At 47.1% G+C, this 15,530-nt stretch overlaps 1 protein-coding gene across 5 annotated transcripts in view; it reads right to left on the bottom strand.

Annotated features, from left to right (window-relative positions):
* The window catches only part of MTMR14 (myotubularin related protein 14), a 59,605-nt gene extending 44,498 nt beyond the window's left edge, over positions 1 to 15,107 (bottom strand). For 2 of the 5 annotated variants that reach the window (XM_034775878.1, XM_034775880.1), the window contains exons 1-2: positions 14,877 to 15,106; positions 14,315 to 14,463 (exon numbers count right to left, since the gene is read on the bottom strand). In XM_034775878.1, the coding sequence (XP_034631769.1) occupies positions 14,315 to 14,463; positions 14,877 to 15,008 (281 nt within the window). In that variant the 5' untranslated portion in view covers positions 15,009 to 15,106. Of the gene's footprint in view, positions 1 to 14,314; positions 14,464 to 14,876 lie in introns of all 5 variants that reach the window. The other 3 variants (XM_034775877.1, XM_034775879.1, XM_034775876.1) reach the window with 2 other exon arrangements.
* Positions 15,108 to 15,530: the final 423 nt, after the last annotated feature.

Raw genomic sequence — 15,530 nt, 5'->3', positions numbered from 1 at the left:
CTTTGTAAATCTCCAGCCTGTACCTAGTGCAGAGAGACTGTCTCCAGGGATGGTCATTATTCCAGTGTAGGCCTGCCCCATGAGAACGAAAGATCCTTGGCATGGCTACGGCTGGCCTGGGTCAGCTGACCAGGGCTCACACTGTGGGATTGTAAAATGGCAGTGTAGATTTTAGGATTTGGGCTGCAGCCCGAGCTCTGGGACCCCATGAGGGGGCAGGGTACCAAAGGCTGCACTCCAGGCCAAGCCTGAACGTTTAGCCCCGTAGTCCAAGCCCCATGAGCCCGAGCGATCTGACCCAGGCCAGCCACAGCCGAGCCACAGGTCTTTTATTCCAGTGTAGACTTATTCATGCTGATTGGGCCAGCTCTCAGACTGCCCCTCCTCAGGTGACAGGTTTCTCTTCCGACAGATTTGGAACATGATATCCTACATGTTACACAACTCTACAATTGTTCTCCATACAAACACCTTGCACTAACCATTACAGTCAGCTAGTTCTTAGCTTTGGGCAGAGACCACACACACCTTTCAGTAGGGCATCAAGAAAATGGTCAGACCCAGATGTAATATACCTGCCAGGGCATACCTTGGCATGTTAGGGCAAGTCTGTTTCATATATGGCTACCAGACTAGCCTGCTATACAGTGGCTGCAGCAGTATCAGGGTTCACTAGTTTAAGGCACTAGTAAACGATACGCCAATGCCTTGTAAAAAAATCCACTCTATTTTCACACTACTTTTTCTCAAAAGAAAATCCTCAACACCCACCGTTCAGGCTGCATTTATGTACACAGATCAAAAAATAGAGAACTCAGGCCTGAATGCTCACTGGACTTTAATGCTGATTATTTGTGCACGTACATTATAGCGTAATTAGACGTATCAACAGTCTAAAACTGGCTGGAAGTTGGAGTGCTAGGTAATTAGATTAATGAAGCATCTCGAGAAGCATCTCCACTGTCAAGGCTGCATTCAGCTATCCAATTAAAGCAAAACTGAAATCCCAAAAGTTTTAGGCCTGAAGACCACAAGCTAAACCTCTGTCACTTACGCCCACATATCAGTCCAGGGTTTATAAGACTATGAAGCTACTCCTCAATGGGTTCTGGATGGCTCAAAACGATCCATGGGTAGAGTTTCTGTTCGGTATTTAAAATTTTCATATTCTTCTCATGGACTCCTTTATTTCTGCTCTCCACTTCCAAAGAATCTTGATATGCCGAAGATTTTAAAGAATGAAAAAAAATCCAAGTAGTTGCCATTCTTTAATGGTTTGCATTCACAGCCATCTAGGGGAAGTTAGTAAAATGCCAACATGCAAAGTTGTACGTAGCAGTGGGTAAGCCTGTGTGAACCTTTGTACAGGGAAAGGTTACCAAAAGATGCATCTGCCCAGAAGACACTCTGCAGAGACGAGGTCCCTGCTTCAATAGATATTAGGAGCTCTGCAAGGCAAGCACCTTTTCATGTACCGCAGAGCGCGTTCCACTACTGCACACCGGAGGGGTACAGAGGGGAGAGCCTGATGGCAGAGAAGACTGTGCCCAATACACAGTTTAATGCCGACCCGATTTAAACCTGACAGTTAATAAAATTCCCAAAGTAAAAGCCCCTGTTACCGGATGGGTTACAGAAGTAATATATGGCCTTTCTGCACAAGTATGCCACTACAGCATTTTCCATAACAAAAACGTAATCCTTAGAGGCTGGAAGCAATCAGTTAAAGTAACGTCCCTAAAATTCCCACTATCCTTTATGGTTCCTATATCTGGTTGGCAATACTGTCAAATGAAACATCACCTAACACAGTCGGACAGGCAGAGTCCAAGATGTATACATCAGCAGAAAGAACTCAAATGTGAAACTGCGGAACTATTAACTAGGGTTTGTAACCTCTCCTTTAAATCGGCTTCTGTACCCAATGACTGGAAGATAGCTAATGTAACACCAATATTTAAAAAGGGCTCTAGAGGTGATCCCAGCAATTACAGACTGGTAAGTCTAACGTCGGTACCGGGCAAATTAGTCGAAACAATAGTAAAGAATAAAATTGTCAGAAACATAGAAGAACATAAATTGTTGGGCAAAAGTCAACATGGTTTCTCTAAAGGGAAATTGTGTCTTACTAATCTATTAGAGTTCTCTGAAGGGGTCAACAAACATGTGGACAAGGGGGATCCAGTGGACACAGTGTACTTAGATTTCCAGAAAGCCTTTGACAAGGTCCCTCACCAAAGGCTCTTATGTAAATTAAGTTGTCATGGGATAAAAGGGAAGGTCCTTTCATGGACTGAGAACTGGTTAAAAGACAGGGAACAAAGGGTAGGAATAAATGGTAAATTCTCAGAATGGAGAGGGGTAACTAGTGGTGTTCCCCAAGGATCAGTCCTAGGACCAATCCTATTCAACTTATTCATAAATGATCTGGAGAAAGGGGTAAAAAGTGAGGTGGCAAAATTTGCAGATGATACTAAACTCAAGATAGTTAAGACCAAAGCAGACTGTGAAGAACTTCAAAAAGATCTCACAAAACTAAGTGATTGGGCAACAAAATGGCAAATGAAATTTAATGTGGATAAATGTAAAGTAATGCACATTGGAAAAAATAACCCCAACTATACATACAATATGATGGGGGCTAATTTAGCTACAACAAATCAGGAAAAAGATCATGGATAGTTCTCTGAAGATGTCCACGCAGTGTGCAGAGGCGGTCAAAAAAGCAAACAGGGTGTTAGGAATCATTAAAAAGGGGATAGAGAATAAGACAGAATATATTATTGCTCTTATATAAATCGATGGTATGCCCACATCTTGAATACTGCGTACAGATGTGGTCGCCTCATCATATATACTGGCACTAAAAAAGGTTCAGAGAAGGGCAACTAAAATGATTAGGGGTTTGGAGAGGGTCTCATGAGGAGAGATTAAAGAGGCTAGGACTTTTCAGCTTGGAAAAGAGGAGACTAAGGGGGGATATGATAGAGGTCTATAAAATCATGAGTGATGTGGAGAAAGTGGATAAGGAAAAGTTATTTACTTATTCCCATAATACAAGAACTAGGGGTCATCAAATGAAATTAAATAGGCAGCAGGTTTAAAACAAATAAAAGGAAGTTCTTCTTCACACAGCGCACAGTCAACTTGTGGAACTCCTTGCCTGAGGAGGTTGTGAAGGCTAGGACTATAACAGCATTTAAAAGAGAACTGGATAAATAATTGGAGGTTAAGTCTGTTAATGGATATTAGCCAGGATAGGTAAGGAATGGTGTCCCTAGCCTCTGTTTGTCAGAGGGTGGAAATGGATTGCAGGAGAGAGATCACTTGATCGTTACCTGTTAGGTTCACTCCCTCTGGGCACCTGGCATTGGCCACTGTCGGTAGACAGGATACTGGGCTAGATGGACCTTTGGTCTGACCCAGTATGGCCGTTCTTATACGTTAAAAGAGTCCATAGCGCGCTTTGTTTAAACTGGATATGTAATGTGAAAATTCACATAGCCAGGAACTAATTTCACAGACCAAAAAAAAGCTTTGTTCACGCAGAGCTCAGGTGCCCGGTGGTCTCTCATGCCCTTCCAGAACGTCAAGCTCAGCAAAACAAACTTCCAAAAACCAGGAAATACAGAGTTAAGGTAAATGCTTATGCAACCTTAACTCTGCCCCCACTGGAGCTGGCAGTGGCCACTGGCAGTTATCTGCATGCACTCCAGCTGCATTCACTGTGTTAGGTATAGGTATTAGATCGAAGAGCTGGGACTATGATATGAGGTGATCTGGGGGGCAGTATGTGTGTGAATCCCTCTTCCTGACCCCCTCGTTTGGGTGGGGGAGAGAGATGAAAGGAAAGAGGCACATGTGTACCTTGAGAGATCCAGTATGCCTCGTGCACTGTACTATGTCAGTCATGGGCTTGGCAGCAGTTAGGTGGGAGAGGAGCATGGTCTGTGGGTTTCATGAAGGGTAAGTGAAAGTAGTGTTAGATGGCATTGTGCACACAAGGGTGACAGGGCTGTAACAATTAGCAGATATGGTGTACTGTCTGTGGAGTAGGCTGAATATTTGAGCATAGGACAGGTGAGGTACCTGCTGCTCAGTACAGGGCAGAGGCAGATTCCAAGTATGTGTTATGAGCACATTGAGGCATTACCTCAATTAGGGCAGAGTTAAGGTTGTGTGTCTACATTCACTCTGTATGTCCTGGTTTTCAGAGGTTTGAGATTTGCTCAACTCAATCTTCCGGAAGTGTACAATATAGCATTGGACAACCTTAACTGTATGTTACAATGTTTGTCGCGAGTGAATTTCCTAGGTGGGTGGTTTGTGATTTTTTTTTCGTGGCGGGGGAGGGGGGGACTTCATAACAGAAAGTGTGTTGTGGGTAGAAGTTTGCGGATATTTAGGCAGTTGTAATTCTCTTGGAGGTCTGCAACTGAGACTCTGCTGTGGCCAGTTGATAACACCGAACCCTTGTATAGCACTTTTCATCAGTCGCTCCAAAGGATGGAAACATCTCTTTGGTACAGATGAGGAAACTGAGGCAAAGAAATGAAGTGCTTCACCAAAGTCACCCTCCGCGCCAGTGGCAGAGCCAGGAACACAGCCCTGGTTTTCTGAGTCCCAGTCACACAGTAAGCCACAAAGACGCTAGCTGATTGCTAGGTGCCTGCCTCCCTCAGTGCACTTTGTTCTAATGGAATGGGGAAACCACTGTGCTTTGAAGTGTGGGGAGCATGCAGTTGCTAACAGGGCCAATGGCAGAAATCTCATCTGTGAGTTATGTCCCAAGAACTTGACTGTTTGCTTACAAGGTGGTTACAACAACTTTAAGCATCTGAGAGAAGACTGGTGTCTCTTCCCACTCTCACCAGACCCACACAACATATAACCATCCCCCCACTATTTCCAGATCACCCTCCCTTCCCTAAGTCATTAGAAATTTAGAAGCTAGGTGTGCACAAAACGAAAACCTGTTTTTTCGGAGGTTGTGTCTCAGGAACCACTTGCTCAAATGACCCCAAATTTGGACCTCTAATCCTACCTTGCATTCCCGAGGCACACCAAATTTCAAGACAATGCAAGTAAGCAAAGGGGTTTTAGAGCCCTTACAAGAATTCTCCTTTAAACAGAGAAGTCTCTTCAATCGTAACAGTTGTAAGCTACTGGCCCTCCTCTATAGCACTGTATGGAATTAACCATCAGCAGCTGCGCTGCTATATCCAGATTCCCAGGACCCTGGTGAGGACGTGCACTGCCGACACAAGGAGCGCAGGGTGGACAGGCAAAAGCAATTCAATTGTTGTGGTTGATGAATGTCAACATAACTTTGGTGGACTTCATTTTGTCATGTAGACTTGCCCTTAGGAGTACTCAATATTTTCCTTTCTAGCCTATCCAATTATGGACACGGCCACCATTTTCAGCGCTCTTATTTCATTCTACAAATGTAAAGCATTTATCTCACTTCTTCCCCACAAGACTAACATGTTACAAAACACACACCTCAATCATGTCCAATCACTATTAAAAAGTTCACCATCAACAGCAGCCTATGTCTGGAGATTATTTAACAGGCTGTAACAAAGTTGTAATTGAAATTTCATCTATTAACATTCGGTTCTTCCACGTAACTTCCATATTAGCAGACATCCAAGTCAGGGTGCTTTCCAGAGGTATGATCAATAAGAATTTAGCTCTCCTAAGCCCATCTGTTAGAGCCTCCAACTCCACAGCATTTAGTCCCACTCATGTAGTTTCTGGGATAACCTCCAGCTTTCCTGACTTTAGGCACAAAGTTGAGGGGAGATGCCACAGCAGGTGACACTACTCAGAACACCAGTGCCTCTTCACCAACTCTGTCCAATCAAGCACACTTGTCCCTGAAACTGCACCCACACCATCCCGTCCTGTACCTCAAAACAATTGCTCTTGGGCTAAATGAGATGTATAATATGCTGTTGTGGAAGGCCGAGGGCTTGCCTGAACTGGAGATTTTCTGTACTCTAATGTAAGTGCACTAGTGTAGCCCTCCAATCTAGGGGACAGCATTAATGGTGAGTGACTTGCACTAGGGTAGATCACTCTGGTGCAGCTAACCTACAGCCAGAGTTTGCCCCACTCAGCTCCACCAACACAAACATCCCACTGTCGACAAGCTCTCCTCCCTGGGAATCTTCCCCAGATACACACACTGCTGGGAGGCTAGAGAACCAGAACTGCCCTTCCACCTTGCTCCAGGAATTTCTTCAAAGTTTTTCCTGAAGTGCTGTTTGCCTGCTCCGTCTCTCTAAGAAGCAAAGGGGGGGGGGGGGAGAGAGAGAGAGAGTCTCAACTGCTACGACCCAGCTCCTTGCCCATCCCGCTCCTCCAGTGAGGACAGGGCTGCACTGAAGGGCCAGCGTCAAGACTGACAAAATGGAACCAAATTACTGCCATGTAAAATTCAAAAGGTCGTAGAGGAATTTTTAAACTAAGGGCTGGGGAAAGCCGACCGGTACAGAGGAGCACACGGTTCAGACAGACACATCCTTTAGGGGAAGCTCTATTAATGGGAATTCTCCATAGTGTAGTAAAGAGGAGAGGATACAAGTTGATAGGATGGAACTAAGAGAAACAGTCAAATGAAAAAGAGCCCCCTTCAATTACATCACACAATAGCACACAGCTAAAAAGGGACATCTTATAAGTTCTTATATACAAATGCTAGAAGTCTAAATACTAATATGGGTGAATTTGAGTGCCCGATATTAAACGAGGCAACATAGAAACTTGGTGAAATGATGATAATCAGTGGGACATGATAATACCAGGGAACAAAATACGTAGGAATGACAAAGCAGGTTGGACTTGTGGGGGAGTGGCACCATATGTGAAAGAAAGAGTCAAATATAGTAAAAATCTTAAATGAATCAAACTGTACCACAGAATCTCTCTGGATAGAAATTCCATGTTTGAATAATAAGAGTAGAGCGGTAGGAATATGCTACCGACCACCTGACCAGGATGGTGCTGGTGACTGTAAAATGGTCAGGGAGATTAGAGAGACTGTACAAACAGAAAACTCAAAATAGAGGGGGATTTCAGCTATCCCCATGTTGACAGGGTACATGTCACCTCAGGACAGGATGCAGAGATAAACCTTCTAGACACCATTAACGATTGCTTCTTGGAGCAGCTAGTCCTGGAACCCACAAAGGAAGAGGCAATTCTTGATTTAGTCCTGAGTGGTGCACAGGACCTGGTTCAAGAGGTGAATGTAGCTGAACTGCTCAGTAATAGAGACCATCATGTAATTAAATGTAACATCCTTGTGAGTGGGAAAATACCAAAGAAGCACAGTAGCATTTAACTTCAGAAAGGGGAATTACAGTAGAATCTCAGAGTTACAAACTGCCCAGTCAACCACACATCTCTTTTGGAACCAGAAGTACATCATCAGGCAGCAGCAGCAGCAGACAGACAGACAGACACACACACACGGCAAATACAATACCATACTGTGGTAAACGTAAACTACTACAAAAATAAAGGGAAAGTAGCATTTTTCTTCTTCATGGTAAAGTTTCAAAGCTGTATTATGTCAATTTTCAGTTGTAAACTTTTGAAAGAATCACCAAAATGTTTTGTTCAGTTACAAACAACCTCCATTCCCGAGGTGTTCGTAACGCTAAGGTTCTGCTGTATGCAAAAATGAGGCAGCTTATTAAATGGAAAGTGGACAAACACAAGAGCAAAATCCCTGCAAGCTACATGGAAACTTTTTTAAAACACCATAATAGAAGCTCAAATTAAATGTATACCCCACATTAAAAAACATAGCCGTAGGACCAAACAGTGTCACTGTGGCTAAACAACAGAGCAAACAAGGCAGTTAGAGGCAAAAAGGCATCCTTTAAAAATTGGAAATCAAATCCTACTGAGGAAAATAGAAAGGAGCATAAACTCTGGCAAGTCAAGTGTAAATGTATAATTAGGCCGGCCAAAAAAGAACTTGAAGAGCAACTAGCAAAAGACACAATACTAATATAAAAAATTTAAGCTGTCGTGGAATAAGAGGGAAGGTCCTCTCATGGATCAGTAGCTGGTTAAAAGATAGGAAACAAAGGGTAGGAATAAGTGGTCAGTGGAAAGAGGTAAATAGTGGTGTCCCCGAAGGGTCCGTACTGGGATCTGTCCTATTCAACATATTCATCATTGATCTGGAAAAAGGGGTAAATAGTAAGGTGGCAAAGTGTGCAGCTAATACAAAACTACTCAAGATAGTTAAGTCCAAAGCAGACTGCGAAGAGTTACAAAGGGCTCTCACAAAACTAGGTGACTGGACATCAAAATGGCAGATGAAATTCAATGTTGATAAATGCAAAGTAATGCACATTGGAAAACAGAATCCCAACTATCCATATCAAATGATGGGGTCTAAATTAGCTGTGACCAGCTAATTTAATCATTGTGGACAGTTCTCTGAAAACATCCACTCAATGCGGAGCGGTGCCAAAAAAGCGAACAGAATGTTGGGAATCATTAGGAAAGGGATAGATAATATCATATTGCCTCTATATAAATCCATGGAACGCTCACGGCTTGAATACTGCGTGCAGATGTGGTCGCCCCATCTCAAAAAAGCTAGATTGGAATTGGAAAAGGTTCAGAAAAGGGCAAGAAAAAGTATTAGCAGCATGGAACAGCTTCCATATGAAGAGAGATTAAAAAGACTGGGACTGTTCAGTTTGCATAAGAGACAATTAAGGGGGATACAATAAAGGTCTATAAAATCATAAATGGTGTGGAGAAAGTTAATAGGGAAGTGCTGTTTACCCCTTATCATCAGGGCCGGCTTTAGGAAGTGTGGGGCCCGATTCGAACAGTTTTGACAGGGCCCCCACAGGGATGACTAAAAAAAAAAACCCACGTGGGGCTTGTACTCGCCGGGCGGCGCTCCTAGACTTTGGTGGCGGTTCCTTCACTCGCTCCGGGTCTTTGGCGGCACTGAAGGACCTGCCACCAAAGTGCCGCCAAAGTCCTGGAGCACCGCTGGGTGAGTAAAAATTAAAAAGGCGCCTCTAGCCAGGGAAGGGATTCTCTGCCACTTGCCCCCCACTCTGGGCGGCCCTGCCACTGGGTGCGGGGCCCTCTTAGGCGCGGGGCCCGATTCGGGGGAATTGGTGGAATTGGCCTAAAGCCGGCCCTGCTTATCATAATACAAGAACCAGGGAACACCCAATGAAATTAATAGACAGCAGGTTTAAAACAAACACAAGGCAGTACTTCTTTGCACAACACATAGTCAACCTGAGGAACTTGTTGCCAGGGGATGTTGTGAAGGCCAAAAGCACAACTGGGTTCAAAAATGAACTGGATAAGTTCATGAAGGATAGGTTCATCAATGGCTATTAGCTAAGATGGTCAGGGTGTCACGGAGTGCGGGGGAGTCCGGTCCCTGCACCCCCCACTTCCTGCGATTCACCGTGACTTTCAGCCAGCCAAAAAAACAGAAGGTTTATTAGACAACAGGAACACAGTCCCAAGCAGGGCTTGTGGGTACAACCAGGACCCCTCAGCCAGGTCCCTCTGGGGTGCAAAGATAGGGTTACCATACTTAACAAATAAAAAAAGAGGACCCTCCACGGGGTCCTGGCCCCACCCATTTCCCACCCCAGCCCCGCCCCTCCCCCGCCCTCACTCCACCCCCTCCTCCCTCCCACTCCCAGCCACACGGAAAGGGCTGCCCGAGCGCTACCGGCTTCGGGCAGCCCCCATGCCTCCGGACCCTGCGCCGCCGGAGCCCAGGAGGGGAAGTGCCCGGCTGGCGGCTGGGATCCGGAGGCAAGGGGGCTGCCTGAAGCCCATAGTGCTCGGGCAGCTCGGCTCTTAAACAGAGCCGAAGAGTCAGGGGAGGAGCAGAGCCGCCGCGGGAGGGGAAGTGCCCGGACGGCATTTTCCTGGACATGTTCGGCTTTTTGGCAATTCCCCCCGGACGGGGGTTTGAGTGCCAAAAAGCCGGACATGTCCGGGAAAAACTGGACGTATGGTAACCCTATGCAAGGATCTTAGACCCCAGACTTGGGTTCCCTGCCTCTTCCCAGCCAGCCCAAAACTGAAACCAAAAAAACCCCTCCAGCAGGCTCTCTCCCCCTCTCCCTTTGTCGAGTTTCCTGGGAAAAGGTGTCGACTCCCCACCCCCTTCCTGGCTCAGGTACCGTCCCTCACCTAAAGTCATCCCCTGCTCTCCCATCCCCCATGCAGACAGTTCCAGCAAAACTAAAAGACATTCCCAGGTCAATCCACCCCGCTCCCTACTGCATCACACAGGGATACAACCCATGCTTGGGTGCCCCTAGCCTCTATTTGCCAGAAGCTGGGAATGGGTGACGGGGATAGATCACTTGATTGCCTGCTGTATTCATTTCCTCTGAAGCACCTGGCATTGGCCACTGTGGGAAGACTGGATAATGGGCTAGATGGACCATTGGTCTAACCCAGTATGTCTGTTCGTATGTTCTTAGGAGGGGATTCTGTCCAGCAGGGAAAGCGGATGGGGGCTGTCTCTCTCCCCGACTCAGCTGCTGAGACCCTGGGCCCTGCCGATCTTGCTCCCCCACAACACAGCAGCAGCTGCCAACTGGGAGTTCCCCTCCTCTGAGTATGTGTACTGTGTCAGCTAGTGGGGACTCTGAGGTGGAGAGCCAGGTGCGAGGAGATCCAATAACCACAACAAAATTTGGGTTAAAAGAATAAAACCCAAACAGTTGCTTTTTTAAAACCCAGCAATTTTTCAGGGAAATTCAGTCAAACACAGACTTAAATATTCTCTAGCATATTCTCTCTCATTCCTCATACACCTGAACATTGTTTGCAGCTGCACATTTGAGAGAAGTCAATGAAGATCTCGGCTCAATGATGCCCAAGGTCTGGCCCACACCAAAAACTAGGTCAGCCTTGCTACGTCGCAATGTAGTTAGTTGGACCTAACCCCTGGTGTATACGCAGCACAGCCAACAGAAGGATTCTTCCCTCAACCTCACTACCACTTCCCAGAGAGGTGGCTTATCCACCTCAACAGAAAAATCCCTTCCACCACTGAAGGAAGTGTCTACACTACGCACTACAGTGACAGCTGCTGTAGCTGTGCCACTGTAGTGTAGAAATGGCCTAAATTGAGAGTTAATTTAGAACCTTGGAAGCTGTCTGGGTAATTACATTTTTCCCTCCTCTGTGCAACACTCTGCATTTATCAACACTGAAATTTCATTTGCCATTATCAGAGGGGTAGCCGTGTTAGTCTGGATCTGTAAAAAGCAACAGAGTCCTGTGGCACCTTTAAGACTAACAGATGTATAGGAGCATAAGCTTTCATGGGTGAATGCCCACTTCGTCGGATGCATGCATTCACCCACGAAAGCTTATGCTCCTATACATCTGTTAGTCTTAAAGGTGCCCCAGGACTCTTTTGCTATTTGCCGTTATGTTGCCCATTCATCTAGTTTGGTTAGGTCCCTCTGAAGTTCCTCAGTCCTCTCCTGATTTGTCTAACCTAATAACTTATCTGCAAGTTGCTGCCTCACGGCTCACCTTCCTTTTCAGATCATTCATATAATAAACCCCAAACCTAACACAGAACCTTGAGACCTCAACTGTTAAACTTTTGCCAGGAAGTAAAATTGACCTTTATTTTCTTTTCCTAGTTTTTGATCCACGACAGTACTTGATACTTCACCTCTCCCCCTGTGACTATTTAGTTACTTCAACAGTCTCTTGTGAGGGGCCTTGTCAAAGCCTTTTTAAAAGTTGAAATAAGTTATGTCAAGCTAGACCACTGTACAATATAAACTTTAAGACATTTGTGTAAGACTTTAGTCCAAAAGTTTCCAACCAAGTACAATAATGTTACTGATGTGGAAAGATTCTGTATTTTGTTCTTAAACATAAATACATGGAGACAATAGGGTACAACACTAGAGACATGAGCATTCTGGGCACAATCCAGACAAGAATTTAAGCATACGCTTAACTTCAGACATGCAAATAGTGCCACTGAAATCAATGGAGCTACTCACGTGCTTAAGCATGTACTTAATTTTTAAGCGCTTTGCTGGATTTGTGTCAGCTTGCATCAAGCTCTTTCTTCAGCAAGTGAAATGCTTCCTCCACTGTGTGTTTAACTGCACCACTCAGTGTTAGTCAGGTTTTTCTTTGTTTAGAAAAGAGTAAAAATAAAGGTAAGAGGAGATAATAACTTAACAAAACAAATCTAAGGACAAATAGGTGGCCTGTGTATAAAGTACAAGCACAGACTATCTACAATACTCAGGGAGATGTGTGCAAGGGGGGAGACAGTGGCGCAGATTCTCACCTGCACCAAGACTGACTGAGTACAGGAGAGCACAGTGGGTGGCTGGTTACAGCTCCGTTATCTGGGCCGGGCCTGACATGTTACAGCAACGTAGGGGCTGCTCTGATGGTAGGCAGTTGAATGCACCATGGTCCAGGTCTTAACCCTTCAGTTGGGGTCTGTCAGCTCTGCTATGGGAGCCAACTGTGTGGGTTTAATGGCTGCTGGGGACAGGAGTAGCACGAATTTGGCCCTCTTCTCATAGCTCAGCTTTGAATCACTGAGTGTGGGTGGGTGCATCTATTTGATCAGAGGTGTAAACAGATTTGAGACAAATGTAGATTGTATGTTTACATGTGGAATTAACTGTCAAGAAATCCTAAATCAATCGTTGCAAGACTCTATAGTGGCACAATCTCCATTCTGCCACAGGAGACTATGAAACTAAGAATCAAGTAAAAGTTTTGTGCATGCATGTACTAAAGTGAATAAAGATTGATTTTTAATATTCTTTTATTTCTACTTATATACAACACCTCACAAAGGGCTCAGTGGACTCCTAAATTTGCAAAGAAAATGTACTGTTTTGTTTTCAAAACAATAAGCTAAAGTTTCAGACCAGAAAGTCAGTAAATCAGGCAAAAGCTAACTTATAACTTTTGCAAAGCACAACCAGTCTATTCTATCCATTCAACAGTGGTCACTTGCCAAACTTTCTATGCAGGCACAGTGCCTCTCAGGAAGTGCTCACATCCAGACTTAATGGAGCTCTCTTGCACATGCCACACACATGTGGCTATTCAAAAGCTTTATAACTTAAGTCAAAACCAATGGTTTCCAACATATAGTAAGCTGATTCACTAATATGTTGCGAATAAAAGCATGGAGTTTGGGTTGTTATATGTGGCTCATGTGTGTCTAAATTAGCGTCTCCAATCCACGAATCCCAGAAGCCAAACAAGTTTTATCAGCAAATGATTGTCCAAAAACACATTATAAAAGTTTGAGTAATTTTCATGTTTGAAAGTTTTCAGTCATCTGATGAGGCAGCACAAATACCATGGAACTTAAATCACCAGCCATAACAAACCTACTGCACATACAAAGAGAGCAGCTTGCTGACTGCCTGAAAGCAATTCACACTTTGGGACCTCAGAGCCTAACCATGCTCGTTGATGAGATCTGACACGATCTCAGCCCAAAGTACAGTCCAAAGTACAATGAGTTTCTTACTCACATAGTCAGTGGCACAACACAGCTCAGAGCATGCTCGTCCCTTGCCCCTACTCTTTACCTCAGCCTCATCCCCAAAAATAGGGTCAAAAGTCCAGTAACATTTATTGAACACCAAGAGTGCATTCATCCCTATACAAATATGAAGGATGCTGCCATACCTATACCAGACAGTGTAACCTGAAAAAATTAGCCCACCCATAACTGTTATGCACCTAAAGCTGCCTTGCAACATATTCTGTTTTTCCCATCCAGCAAATTGAAGAAATGTAGCTTATTTCTTCTCTTGCAGAAAAGCCCAAGAGTTTGAGGCAGCAGCTGTTCTGAAAGTACCAGAAAGACGGCTGACCTCCACAAGATTAGGGACTAGAACAAAGTATCCTAATAGCACTGCCAACTTCACACTAAGGTGCAGAGACAGATCCCAGTTCCATAGGACAAGAGTAACCTAGCGGGTGACCTGTCTAGCTAAAAATAGGGAGTTCATGCATCCAGTAGGCAGTGCAGGCACAACTATAGCTCTGCAAAAAGTGCATTTCCAGTTTTCTCCTGCTTCTTAAGAGCCCAGTCATGCAGGGAAGATGAGAAGACTAGCTAGCCCTCTGTGGAAATGCCACCTGTTGGAGCTACTCAACCTGGAACCACGGTTGTGTGTCTTGCAGGTGAGACAGGCCTTGAGCAGTTTTGTATGGCTCTCCTGCAGCCAGCTCTCCTGACAGGAAGGAGGGAGGCGGGGCAGGAGTTACTTACATGTTTCGCTCCCTGTCAGTGCTCTCGTATTCTAGGAAGACGATCTGCCGGGGATAGTGGCCACAAATTTCCCCATTCACATTCTGGATCAGGCTGTAGCAATAGTCCCTGCCAAACAGCTCCAGGCAGCACTTCTCAATCCTCTCCACCTGCAAGAGGGACAAATTGACAGCTCAGGGGCTGTAGCTCAGCACAGGACACCTCTGCTATCCTCCCCACCACAGGCCTTGCCCTAGCCAGGAGAGTGCTGGCGGGGCTTGGCCCAGCTGGAGGCGAGGTGTCTTTCAGGGCTCGCCCAGCCAGAAGGGGGAGAGGGTGTCAGGGGCTCTCAGACCAGGGAAGCCGGGGGGGGGGTCCCGCGGGTATGTCTCGGCACAGCCGGGAAAGGAGGGGGGAGGGGGGAGGGCTCTCAGGGGCTGAGCAGGGAACGGGACGTGTCTCGGGGCCCGGCTGGGGGGTCTCTCTCGGGGGTCTCGGGTGCCGGCACGGGAGGGGAGGGGAGGGGAGGGGAGAGCGGGGCCTCCCGCGGGCGGGCTCGGGGCGGGCGGTCTCAGCCCCTCACCTTCGCGCTGCTCCCGGCCCCGCCGCCGCCCCCGTCCTTGGCCCGATACTGCGCCCGAGAGAACTCGAGCAGCAGCTCGGCCAGAGCCCGCTCCCCGGTGCCCGCCTGGGGGCAGCCCCGGGCCCCCGCCATCGCCGCCCGCTCACGGCTCCCGGCCCATCGCGGCCCCGCACTCGGCCACCCGGCTGCTTCCGTTCCCCGCTTCCGGGGCCACGGCGCGCACCGGAAATTCGCAGTAGGCCCAGCCAATCCGCTGCCGAGAGGGGACACGGAGGCACGCTCCCTTCCGGGCGCGGGCATGACGTCATCACATCGCGACGCCGCGACTCGAGCACGTCGCTCCAGTCCAGTCGCTCCCGCTATCGCCGCGCACGCGCCCGGCCGGGTCCCCGCGTGGCCTCTGAGCAGCTTCCTCCTGCCCCGCCCCCCGCGGCTCGGGCGTGGCCGGCTCTCGCGCCGGGGACTGGCTGCGCGCAGCGCCGGCCGGGCCGGGGCCGGGCCCGAGGGGGGGCCGGAGCGGGCCCGGGCTGGGGCGGGGGTTGGAGCCGGGACCGGGACCGGGACCGGGCGGGAGCTGGAGCCGGGGCCGGGACCGAGCCCGAGGGGGGGCCGGAGCGGGCCCGGGCTGGGGCGGGGGTTGGAGCCGGGACCGGG

The sequence above is a fragment of the Trachemys scripta genome, chromosome 7, assembly GCF_013100865.1.
Source record: "Trachemys scripta elegans isolate TJP31775 chromosome 7, CAS_Tse_1.0, whole genome shotgun sequence".
Taxonomy (NCBI): domain Eukaryota; kingdom Metazoa; phylum Chordata; order Testudines; family Emydidae; genus Trachemys; species Trachemys scripta.
This window is presented reverse-complemented; position numbering and strand designations above follow the sequence as displayed.